The 13380-nt window shown below is 42.8% G+C and overlaps 1 protein-coding gene across 3 annotated transcripts in view; it reads right to left on the reverse strand.

Annotated features, from left to right (window-relative positions):
- DYM (dymeclin) overlaps window positions 1-13380 on the reverse strand; it is a 209594-nt gene that overhangs the window by 30313 nt on the left and 165901 nt on the right. For all 3 annotated transcript variants that reach the window (XM_054283294.1, XM_054283293.1, XM_054283296.1), the window contains one exon: window positions 3617-3730. In XM_054283294.1, the coding sequence (XP_054139269.1) occupies window positions 3617-3730 (114 nt within the window). The remainder of the gene's footprint in view (window positions 1-3616; window positions 3731-13380) is intronic.

Below are 13380 nucleotides of genomic sequence, written 5' to 3' on the forward strand. Positions count from 1 at the left end.
GGTCACCAAAGGGAAGGAAGGCAGCCTGAGAACTTTCAAAAAAATAAAGAGAAAGAAAGAATGAGGCTAATTTTCACCTATCACTATGATCTCTAAATTGCCTTTAATAAGCTCCTGCAATATAGCAGGGAGCCTGGATTGTGGGCTGCACGTCTGCGAAGGAGACAGCTCTATCTCCACGCCATGGCTTCTGCCTCCATCCCGGGCATATTAACTCCATTTATCTCCTCCCACAGACTGAGGGAGAAATAACCAGCTCTTGATTTCAGCACCTGCCCTTTATCTTTCTGTTTGTGCAGAAGTCTTCTAAAAGGCTAATTGCTCAGCTTGGACTTTCTTGGCCTTCCACAGTACACAGCTAAAAGCATATGCTTAAAATAATGTTAATTATATTGTTTGCCTCCAGTCAGACTGCTCCAGGACTAGAAGGAAAATCTGAGTTAGATCTCCCATTTCCCAATAATTATTTGCTAAGAAAATGCAGGATATCTTTCCTAACACAGACACACACACACACACACACACATATATATATATTTATCCATGACCTACTGCTACCACCCATGCTCACTTTGCATCCCATGTTGCTTCCCACAGTGGAAGGGAGCAGGAGCACCAGGGTGTGCTCCCAAACTGATAAGCTCCATTATGCAGATGAGGATCGTGGCTCTAAGTGCTGTTATTTTTAGTTGACGTTGATTCATGTTTGAACTATGGGCTCAGCAACAGACCCAGAACCTGAATACATGTAGCACCTCTTGAATGCTCACTTCCTCGACAAAGGCCAAGATAAGCAACTTGGAAACATTCACTTGAAAACATCCGTGCATACATTAGGTACACAGGAGAAAAAACCATCATTGTCTGAGCTGCAGGGAAGTGACTGAGTAAAAGCTCTGCCTCAGCCCTCATTTTCCAAATCACATCCATGTTTCAACTGCCTCCCCCAGAGCGCTTCAGCTGAAGATGGTTATTTCTAGGAGGCAGGAATAATATCTCTGCAGGGTCTCTTGTACTTTACAGCACTTCTGTATGCAGTGGCAAAAGGCAAGGATGGCCTGAAAATTAGTTAGCAATTAACTGCAAAGCTGACACACACATATAGATATATTCTTGGGATTGAACTCCACAGCTTTGCACATTGGAACTACGTGTAGGTTGTGTCAACATAGATGCAACAGATTCCTAATTCCTCCAGACATTGTCCAAACCGGCTGGGGACAGCTCTGGGCCCTCAGCACAAGAGAGACACCGAGGGGCTGGAGCGTGTCCAGGGCAGGGAACGGAGCTGGGAAGGGGCTGGAGCCCCAGGAGAGGCTGAGGGAGCTGGGCAGGGGCTGAGCCTGGAGCAAAGGAGGCTCAGGGGGGCCCTTGTGGCTCTGCACAACTTCCTGAAAGGTGCCATCAAAGCCAGAGTAGGTAGGGCAGCTCCCACCCATCCAGACTTGCCCAGAGAGTGTCATTAAAGACCTAAGGATTAAAGCTTTCTCCTTCACTTAGCTGCTGAAGTGCCTCTGAGTTGCCAGAGCTATTGTGTAACTATATCTTCAGTCTGATCTTAATAGGAGTTTGTTGAGCTTTAGAATAGCTTCCCCTGAAAACCTCAGACTTAAGTGGGAAGACTTGAGGAACAGGGAGACTCCCAGGAGAGAGGCACATGGACAGAAGGCACAAAGACTCACAAGGCCTCTCCTATAGGAGGGAAACATGTGCTGCTCCTCATCACTACCTCTGCAAAGGAAGGATGTTATTTGCATGTACAAATTGATGCATGACAATACATACATACAAACATCCCATCCCAAGATCAATGTCACCTTTTCTACATGGAAAAGTAACCTGCTCTGCCTAAACTGCTGCTCAGCAAAAGCATTAAAAAAGACAGAAAAGAAAAAGAAAAAACAAAAAAGGGGAAAAATGGGAAAAAAGAAAGAAAAAAAAAAAGGAAACCAAAGAAAAACAAAAAGACAAAACTCAGTAGGTGTAAATGGTCAGTATAGAAGACTCATGTGCCAGTCTGGCTTCCCTTTGTAAGTCTGTCCCAAAACTCAAGTGCTCCAGAGGAAAGGGAAGTCCTTCAAGCAACACTAAGCATCCTTAAAACTAGAAGTACTTGACTGTTTGGTGAGGACTTACAGAGCTTGGCACACACCAAAAACTGCTGCTTTGTAACTTTAAGTGGCAATATAAACATATAATTTTGAATACTGTATATCGTCAGTGCAGAAAATTGAAACTTGATGGTATTTCACTCCAGAAACAGCATTTCTGTAAATTGTGGCCTGACATATCAGTCAATGTGGCACACTCAGCAACTGAGAAAACCTTCATTTTTTCCTAAGCAGTGAGTTGATTTGGTGATGGCTTTGTGTCAAGAAGGGTGTAGCCTCAACATAAGAGCTTTTAATTATCTGCACATCAGAACAAGTTGTCATAGAAACCGCCGAAATTCCAGTGTTCCTCTGCATTCACAGCATCACCACACAGAAAGGACAACCTGAAGGGCTGAATTTGGACCCAACAACTGCTCTGGTGTTACTCAGGCTATTCCTGTACTGTGGCTCAGGACTCGGACTCTAGACCGACCTCTCCTGAAGGAATTCAGCCTGAGTGACTGAAGATGTGCCATCTCAGGGACACAGGGAACTGCAGGAAAGACATTAGTATACGCAGCCAGCCAGAAAATTCCCACTGGGTGTTTTAAAATTACCAGCATATAAATAAATTACCAGCCGTTGCCACTGGCTGTACAGACTCAGTGTGCCTTATCAGAGGATATCTTACTAAAGTTACCGCAAAAGAAATAGTGCTCTCACTCTCTTATCACAGAGCAGCAACAAAAATAGTTCTGCAGAAAACAGACAGTATTTAAAATACACTTGGCATAAAAGAGAAACAAGATTCATCGTGTTTAAAAAACACACACAGCTCCCATTTGCTTACTTACCCACTTACACAGATTTCTTTATTGCAGTATTTAAACATCACACAGCCATTAATGGATTTTAGCCTCACAAAACCTGTCAAGTTGGTAAATCCCTCAAGAGATTTGAGAGGTTCTCAGAAAGGAATGGAGGGGACTGCTCAGGATTATACAGAAAGCTCATCATCATGTTGACCAGACTTACAGGTCCTGAACTGTTTTTCCCTAGGTTGGGTAATTCTTAACTAAAGCCCTCCAAATTTATCTCTATAGCATTTAACATAGTACATGACAAAGGTGCATGAGAACACTAGAAACAGAAAAATAACACTAGAGATAGAAAAAGAAATTAATCAAAAGAGAGAATTACCAGTGTTTGGTTACAGCATAACTAAACAATAGAAGGAGAGAGGAGCCTGCATCTTCAGGATACGTTGAAGAAAACCTTAGCTTCAGCAAATTTTAATTCCTCCACACACTTCAATTTAATAACTAATCACAAAAACTCACCCAAACACTTAGCAGAAATTAGGAATTTAAATGAAAACATACACATATGGCAATCGACAGTGTAACCACTTATCAGTCACTACTGAGAGGAGAGATGATTTTTTGGAGTTACAGATATAAAGGGCATATATATGTAATTGATAGGAACAGTATACTTTAAGTGATGAGGTCTTGAGCACTTACTCTTAGCCTGTCTTTGGGCAAAGCAACAGCTCCTTGCTTGATGATTTCCAGAACTCGCTCCACTGACAGCTCAGCTCCAGCTTGCTCTAATCGGGAGCTGAAAAAGCTGATCACCTAGAATGAAACATCACAGCACATAAATAAACAGAAGAGATCTTTGGATCAATTTGTACACAAAGCTGTCATCTTCTTTTTTGGCAGCGCTGCACTTCTTAAAGAATAATCACATTATTGCCTGTGTCACAGCCAGGGAGACTTTGTTAATGACAAATTAGCACAACCCTCAGCTTCCTCTTGCAGTCATTTTCAACAGACAGATGATTTTACAATATAACACACACAGCTGAATTAATAAATTTACATTTTCAAGTACTGTGCACTGACATATGCCTATATTTCTTTCTGTCCATTCTGCCCATCAGGCTTTTGAGTTCTTCCAGTCTTTCTATGATTTGACCTACGCTGTAAGGTAATAAAGTAAAACCATTATTGTTACACTGACTTCTAGACAAAAGGCTTTAACACAACTGTTAAGTATCTCAATATGAGAGACTACATTTCGTGGGAACTGTGTAGCACTCAAAGCCACAGCAAGTGGATAATGAGAAGGAGTCCACCAAGCTCCTCTTCCACCCAGTATCCACCCCAAGTGCCACACATACCTTCCACATCCTGGATTTAGGCCTAAGGAATCCTGCAAATTCCCTGTCATCTTCCGGACATCCCCCTGGTAAAGCCAAGCTCATTTTCCCCATATTTCCCTTCCCACCTCCTTTTCTGTGACCCAGCTGGTCCTTGTTAGCTAGAACTTAGTCAGGTCAGGCTTTAACTTTTATCCCTCTCCAAGCTCAGTGGGTCACAGCAGAAGCAGACATCCCACTGGCAGTTATCCATGTGGGACATCAGAAAACTTCCATTTCTATAGCTCCTTTCATCCAAAAAGGATATACTTTGCAAACCCCATACCTTATCCCAGGGAAACTCCTTAGTCACACAAGGGACCCAGGACTCAAAACACAAAAAAGGTCTGGGGAAAAATTTCAACACCTACTTAGACTCCTCTGGAAGAATTATAAAAATACCAAGAGGTACTTGGTAAAGCCTGTCTACACCAGAGCACCTGGCTACCCCTGGGCTGGAGGCAAGCACAATGCTGATGGCAGGTTCTGCAAAATCCTGTGAGCTTTCAACACCCTCTGTGGAAAAATACTGATGTTCACTTGTATCTGAGTCACAGTCCCAGTCCATCGAGTAATCTTCGATAATTCTCCCAAGCAGAAGTGGGGAAAAGTGTATTATACTACAAAATCTCTGCTGAGCTCTCTTTGTTCTGTAGTGAGACACAGCTGGAGCCAGAAACCATTACCCTAATTATGCCTCCCAGCTCAGCTGCTGTTCATAAAACAAAGACAGCTGATGGCTTGATTACTGTGAGATTCAAATTTGTTGTTCCTGTTTGTGACTTCCCCCACAGAAAGCCCGGCCCTTGTTTTGAGCTGGAAGATTTGCTGGGATCTCGAGAAACTCTTGCACCAAGTGAATGAGACAGAGGCAGACTAAAGTTGCTGGAAGTTGCTTTTTGGGGTTGTCATGGGATTGTGGTGTTTGGTTTGTTTTTTCTCTCTGTTTTATTTTGTTTCTAACAACAGAAGTACACAAACCAGTCAAGAGAAAATTCAGGTTTAATCTTCTGTGCTGTCCCTACGATTATCTCCATACTTGAGCAGAAAGGGAGAATTTCACTGCCTCTGGCAGATGCTGCAGGTAGGCTTTTACATTCTTAGAGATAAGGACCTGGTGGAGCACTGTGATCTCTGATCCTTAGAAAAAGGGAGTAGGAAGATGTGCTGAGTTCATAAGCAAAGGAGCTGGAGGGAGGAACCAGAAACTACAGAGTAAAACAGCAAGAAAGAGCTTGTGCAAAGAGCGTGAGGACCTCAGAGTGAGGCTGACACGGTTTTGGCACAGAGTTTGGGACAAATTGCTGGTGGAGGATACACTGCTCACAGAGGAACAAGCAAGTTGCCCACAGACTTTGAAAGAAAAAAACATCTTCCTGCATTCAACACCCCTCTGTTGTCAGTAATCACTGGTGAAACCCATCCTCGCCAAGGGCAGGCTCCTGCAGAGAATCCTTCCCAGTGGCACTGCCCTGTTAGCTCAAGTTCTGCTAAACCACAACAAAAGCAGAACTTAATATTTAGCTTTTAACCAAAAGGATAAAATACTATCATAATGCAAACATGTAAAAAAAATGAATGAAGCTCACAGATACTCCCTGAATTCTGACGTTTCCTATTTTGGGAAGTCAAACCCTTCAATCTTAACATGTTTTTGAAAGACTTATGTTTTTGTGGTAAAGGTACTAATCTTCTTCGGGTTATATTTCAAAAGAACAAAAGCAAGACAAGCTTCCAGTATTTTCAGGCTATGTCAGCATTTTAGAGAACTCAGAATGGCTATTTTTGATGTGTAGTTGATGACTAAAATTAAAAATGCCTACTTTATAATGGTACTTATCTCTAGCAGTTATTTGCCTTAGTACTTCAAACAAAATAGAAATGAAGTACCTCCCTTTTGGACCCTGAGAGCACAATACCCCAGTGAGACAGTGAGGTACCCACAAGTATCCCAATGAAGTAACGAAACAGAAAAGCAAAAAGAAAAATTAACGATTAATTATACAGAGGAAATTCTAAAGAAGGCATTTTCTTATTAGCTCCAGATCAGAAATAAAACCAAAAAACATCCAGTATTACGTTACTCATGCCCAAGCTCCCACATCTACAGCAGAGGGTCTAACACTTTTCCTACTAATCTAGTCTGATATAAAAAAATAAAAGCGCAACATCATAATAAGGAAGAGTAGCCTTTTTCCTTGAAAGAGCTTTAATTATCTTCTACACTTAAGTAACAGAGGTGAATTTAAAATAAAAATGAAAATTTACAGATTTCCACTCCTTGTCCCATTGAAAGTAAAATTAACCAGAAAAATAAGCTGGGTGAATAGTATTAAAAGAGTTTCAGGTTTTAGTACATGTTTTAAAACCAGCTGAGCATATGACTGTATGAACAGAAAAACCCCAAATCTTGCGGCAAATAAACAAGGCTGAGAGAGTATGTTTTCCTGGTACCCTGAAAATTAATTTTCTTCTTAATTACTTGGGCAATTGGTCTAAGAAAGAACTGCAAAGAAGAGTAAGAAGGAACTCCACAAGTCGCTGTGAATTACTCTCTTCCTAGTCATGCTGAGCACTGAAAGGCCTCTTCCTTAAGCAACATAACCCATTCTAAGAGCTCTCTCTCCAGTCTGGCTTCCATATTAGCAGAGATTAAAAGGCACATCTAATCCAGGATCAGACAACCCCTCATCAGGAATATCTGATGCCTGTCCAGATAAAAGGCATGGAGAGCCTTGCCCTGTGCAGAGTATAATCCTGGCTGTACCTTAGTCTATCCTAAGGTACCCAGACCTGTGCTACAATGGGCACAGGGGACCTGGTTTGGCCACCTCCAGCTCAGGCCTTGCCAGGGTTTCTATTAAAATACCATTAATACTTCTATATGAAAACTATGTAGTTTTCTACAGTGATTCCCAAAACTTGTTTTAATCATAGACTCATGGAATGCTTTGGCTGGGAAGGGGCCTTAAAGATCATCCAGTGGATATCCCTGCCATGGGCAGGGACACCTTCCTCTATCCCAGGATGCTCCAAGCCCCATCCAACCTGGCCTTGGACACTTTCAAGGACGCAGGGACAGCCACAGCTGCTCTGGGAAACCTGTGCCAGGGCCTCACCACCCCCGCAGTGAGAACTTCTTCCTAGAGATCAATTTTCCATGAGAAACTCATACTTTCTCCTTTTGTTTTCTAAACAGTAAACTTACAAGGCACTGCCAGAGATTAAAAGTACTACAAGATTAGAATGATTCAGAAACATTTTTCATTTAAAGGCAATATTTTAGGTTTTGGAGATTATTTTTGAGATTGTGAGAGAACAACCACAGTGTCTGTTATTTTCACCCAACTATTGTTTTCAATTGGGCTGCAAGGCTGAAGTAACAAAATACTTCCCTTTACAGCAGGCCAACGGCAGAGCTATCAAGGGCAAAATGTTTTCTCCACTTGGATTCTGTCAGCAGATGCTGAAGTGCTGTGAGGCCTGCGGCAGCCCAGGCAGTGCTGCTGCCTAATCAACATGACAACTCCTCTCCTTCTCCTGCGGCTAAAAATAACAGTACAACACGTTGCTACCTCCTCTGCCTGCAACTGCAAAGGTCAGTTCTGAAAGACAGAAGAAAAAATCACTTGGCAAAAAAATGAGTAAGTTTTGTACCTGTTTTTGTCAATTTTATTTCCCTTTGAAAGTGATTGAAAGAAACACTTTGAGAATTTTATTTCCAGCCACGTTCACCACTGGGAGAGTAATATGGTGTATTAATGGCACACCAAATGAAGAAGAAAAGAAGAAAACAAACCTCTCACTGTAGAGTACCACAGGATTAGCACTTCAACTAAGTAGCTTCCATAGGGAAACATAAATCACAGCTACATTTGGTATCCAGTAGTCATAGCTGGAGCCAATGAGAGGCAAAGCCAACCCTTGCTGATTTAAGAAGGGGTGAAACAGCTTCATGTGATTCAATAGCAGGAGAAACACAGGAGGTTAATCAGCAAACCTGAAGTACTGTGTTTTTCAGAACCACCTTGAAATGAGGAGCATATTCAAGGACACATGAGCTTTTCCAGGTATTTTGCTCTCCACTCCTAGAGTGTAGGAGTGAGGAAAAAAAATCAGGCAAAAAGAGCCCCCCAAAGCAAACAAACAACAACCAACAAAACCCCAACCCAAACCCACCAAAACCTTAGAGTATGTAGCCAGGCTCTGGTAATCAGCAGGATCAAGGCTTTTCAAATTTTAAGGAAAGCCATAAAACCTTAGTTTTTAAGTCCTGAAGGTCTTAGAACAGGGGTTGCTATGCCAGAATGAAGACAACTTGATTGATTTTAAAATCTAGTAGGGAAATGTCTTTGAAGAATTAAATTCCTTGTAGGAAATTGCATCAATTGAATCCTTTGCATCACTAAGCCATTGCTCCCAACCTCTTGATGTCTATCAGAGTATTTTGCAAACAAAATTCTAGCAGCTCCTAGTTAGGCCTGTTCCACCACCTGGTATCAGTTCCTCGCTTGTAGGAAATATGAGAGCAGTGAAAGCCAAGGAGTTCTCGCCGTGGCCATGAACCAAACACATCTTTAGGAATGATAAGTGAAGAGTCTCCACCAAATTCCTGACATATCTGAAGCGGCTGACCAAATTACAGACCACCTCTGAAGTGGAGGCATATAGACAGCCCCCAGATGAAATATTTCTGCACAAGGCCAGAAGAGGAGCCATAGCATTCCTCTTTGTTCACGATTCAGAAGAGGAATATCCCTTTTTAGATGAGCAAGATGCACTATCTCCTACTAAAATGGCTTTCTAAAATAAAAGGTAAAGTAATAGGAAGCAGAAGGTATTTTGATTTCAGTTTCTTCTGTACAGCATTAATGGTTCCCATATGTTCCCAATCAACTGGAAATGGTGATTTTTAGATTATTTATAAAAACACAGAGGCAAATAAGTAGTTTTCAATGAAAAGTGGCCGCTATACTGATGACCCTTACACATTCACCTATTTTTGCCTCAATAATGAAGCTCACAGATATTATGTGTATCTCCAGAGTAAAGTGAATGGTCCAAATCCTGAGAAACAGCCCAGAGCTAATGTGGCCAGGTCGGTACTGAAGGTAATCCGGGCAATTCCTGCTCTGATCTGAGCCCTGGTGGGGCTGCAGAGGCATGCCCACATCTACCTGTGCCTGTGCTGGTCTGTGCTCTGCCCCAGTGCCATGGTGCCAAACCCCAGAGGTCTCCAATGCTCAGTTCCCTGAAAACCTACCACAGTGCTTCATTATTCCTAACCTTGGAAAAGTCTTTCCTTATGACCTGTGAACCCACAAGTATGTCAAAGAGATTATTCCACTTCCCTTCAGAGCAGCATTTTATTTGAAAAATACCACATCACTTTAGCAAATCAGCACCTTCAGAGGTTCTGTTTTCTACACTCTTATTTCTGCCTGGAATTTCCTTCATGGTGCCAGCTGAGCATGAGCACAGGTGTCCACAGGTGGACAATGGGCCCTGGGCTGTCCCAGCCAGGCTGTGACCCAGCCCCAGGGCAGGGCCTGTCCCTGTGCCGGCGCTGCTGAGGCAGCTCCAGTGCTGGGGACAGCTCTGGGCCCTGAGCACAAGAGAGACACCGAGGGGCTGGAGCGTGTCCAGGGCAGGGAACGGAGCTGGGAAGGGGCTGGAGCCCCAGGAGAGGCTGAGGGAGCTGGGAAGGGGCTGAGCCTGGAGCAAAGGAGGCTCAGGTTGGATATTGAGGAAAATTCCTCCATGGAAAGGCTTGTCCAGCTCTGGAACAGCTGCCCTGGGCAGTGGTGGAATCCCCAGTCTGGGGAGAGTTTAAAAGCTGTATGGCTGTGGCACTTGGGGACATGCAACAGTGGCGGCCTGGGCAGTGCTGGGGAATGGTTGGACTCAATGGTGTTGCAAGTTCTTTTCAATGTAAATGGTTCTGAGATTCTAAACCCAGAGTAATCCAGCTAAGCAGTCACCAGTGTGATTTGGCCTAGAGGACATCTCTGTGTTAATTCTTTGCTTGTATACACACACAGAATTGCAGCAGATGCCTTTTTCTATTTGCACCATCAACTACTCATTATTACATCCCCAGTACACTGTCCAATTAATTCTTCTTCAAATTTTTAGCCTTTTCACCTCTTCCATGCTTCCTTTTGGTTGATGAGTACATTATGTCCAACTGAGTAAAAATAATAAGCATTTAAGTCTTTACATGTCATATCTATCTTATAGATTCTTGACAAGGCAAACTGGCAACTGTTCTAGTGTCCAAAACTCATTACAGACTTTACATGCTCTGTATTTTCGTCTGATTTCTGACGCATTAAACATTATCACACTGTCTGTTAGTATTTCTCTATGAAATGCAAATCTGGACTACAGTTTACAGTCAGAGAATCTTTCATCAGCTGGTGGGCAGAATTTGTTGGAGCAGAGGGATGTCAGAGTGACACAGTGCATAACAGGCACCTACTGCTCATGGGAATCTCTACAGCTATCTGATGGTTGGAATCATAGAATTCCAGAATGGTGTGGGCTGGAAGGAACCTTCAAAGGCCATCTAGTCCAATCCCAGTGCACCTTCTCCTAGACCAGTTGACTGCAAGCCCCATTCAGCCTGGCCTGGAACACTTCCAGGGACAGGCCAGCCACAGCTGCTCTGGGCACCTTGTGCCAGAGCCTGCCCACCCTCCCAGCCAAGAATTCCTTCCCAATATCCCATCTGTCCCCGCCCTTTGGCAGTGGGAAGCCATTGCCCCTTGTTCTGTCACTACATGCCATTGTCAAAAATTGCACTCCTGGTTCCACTGCAGCATGGGTACAGATAATCCAAACATACTTTGCTGTTTATGACCAGAGAAAGTACCAAGAGAGGGAGCCAGGATGCAGCAGAGCCCCTGCACACACATTTGGGGAGCTTCAGAAAGGTAATTTTTCTTGACCACTCTTGCATTACCAAAAATCGCAACATTTACCATTTCTATCTACAATCTACACAATTTGGGCCACAAAATTTCTTTGATCACAACAGCCTGAAAGCCAACACAGCTCCCCAATATACAGGAAGTTGGTGGGTCCATCCTCTTCTGAATAACCAGCCCTGATCACAGGAAAAGCCTGGCCAGCTCACTATTCTATCTGTAAACAGGCTGGGATGGATGCTGAAATAAGAATATAAGAGCATGTCATGAACAGGGAGATCCTCCCCATGAGTACATCCTCCCAGCTTTCAGCAACACACACTTTAGAAATTTATTGAGCCAAATCTTTTGAGATTTTTTTTTCTGACTCCTTTCAGAGCACAGCTACATTTCAGACATCCATGGAGTCCCATACAGCTGTGAGGACGGAGCTCCCCAGCTCCACCACTGCAGAGAAAAGCCTGGTAAGCTCTTGGAAACAGAAACTCATTTTGGTTCTTCTCAGATCCTGCCAACGTGGCTCCCAGACAAGCTCCCTGCAATGTGTACAGTAAAACTGATATGATTTGCCACTGTTTCAAGGGACAGCAAGACCAGTTAGAACATTCTGGCTGTAGCTCACATGAAAAAGACTGGTTCTGTATGGTGCTGCCAGTACTGTTTATGAAGTGCAGGACGTGACAGGGTAGACAAGGAGTCAGATGAATCTCATCTTTTATTCAGATCTACAAGCCTGACAGCTCTTACCACTTGCCAGATGGTGACAGGTACATTTAAAAAAAAAAAATTTAAAAAATTTCTTTTTTTGACGTCCTTGCTTCTCTAACAAAGGAGCTATTTAAAAATTCAACATGCTCCCTTGGAAAGCTTTAAATAGTTTCTGAATGTAACTGGCATTATGCTGTAACCCAATATTAAATAGTTTTGGGGAGGAATTGTTTAAATTGTTGAGGAAAACCTACATTTAACTGTTACAAAGGAAAGGACGTGCTGCTGTCTGTGGGAGGCACAGGGCTGCAAGCAGAAGGATCTGGCCACCATCAGTTATCCTGGATGTGGGCAAGTAACCAGAGAAGGTCCCTATCTCAGTCAGGAATGTAGACAACTGTTATCTTCAGTGCACCATATCCTCTTCACACAACTTGAAGACATCTTGTTCTAATCATCCAGACAGTATCATGCTGCCTGTAGTCTGCAGCTGCTGAAAGTTTGGACAGTTTTGAGCCTCAAGTTCTCCACTCCCCAAACTCTTGCATGACCAGAAAATGTGAAGAGAGAACAGAAGAGGAAGGAATAGGTACAGAGCAGGAATTCAGTTTAACATTTTAAATTATTTTCCTTTATGGGCAATCAGATATCTGTCAATCTCCTGTAATTAAAAGCAAATCAAACCAAAACCTCTAGATTATGAGGCACAATAATATGTTATTCACTGCATTCAGAGACTTAGTACCCTGCTCAGCCCTCCCTTCCAGTATTTTGCACCCAGTGGTCATAATGTGGCTTCAAACATTGCTCAGCTCTGCAAATATTGACTAGAAGACAGGGAAAAATTTGTAATGCTTTGAATTTTTCTAGCAGAAGCTCAAGCTCTCCATATGAATCTTAAAACTACTCTCAGATGCAGAAATAATTAATAATTGTTTCCCAAAGTCAAGCTCCACAGAGTCACACTAGTAACACTTCTTATCCACAGCTATTTTCTTCTGTTTTCTTCTAAAATGTTTCCCTGTGCAAGAGGAAGGCTGCTTTGAAGAAAACACTTGGCAGGTGGAAACAACACATTCAGATACAGACAGGGAATAAGACAGCTGAATGCCTGCTCTTCAGTTATTTAAAGTTAATTCCCCATAATCATTAATAGGCTGGTGAGAGGAGTAAGAGAAAAGAAAAAAGACTGTTTGACAATGAAAATTAGCTTTTGCTCCCCTGAAAGGCAGGTTTCTAACAAGGGGCAGTCAAGAGAAGCTGACATTGTTCTCCTTTTGGGGGGTGAAAGATGTGTCACAGTTTGGGAATTCCTTACCAGAGGCATCTCAAAATCCTTCTGATTCTCCTGAGTTAAAGATGTGGGATAGGGCTGTTAAAGAAATTAGAGGGTTGGAACTAAATGACCTTTAAGGTCCCTTCCAACCCAAACCGCCCTGTGTTTCTA

Source organism: Melozone crissalis, unplaced genomic scaffold (genome assembly GCF_028551555.1).
Source record: "Melozone crissalis strain CALT ecotype California unplaced genomic scaffold, PUWL_Pcris_2 ptg000036l_1, whole genome shotgun sequence".
Lineage (NCBI taxonomy): Eukaryota > Metazoa > Chordata > Aves > Passeriformes > Passerellidae > Melozone > Melozone crissalis.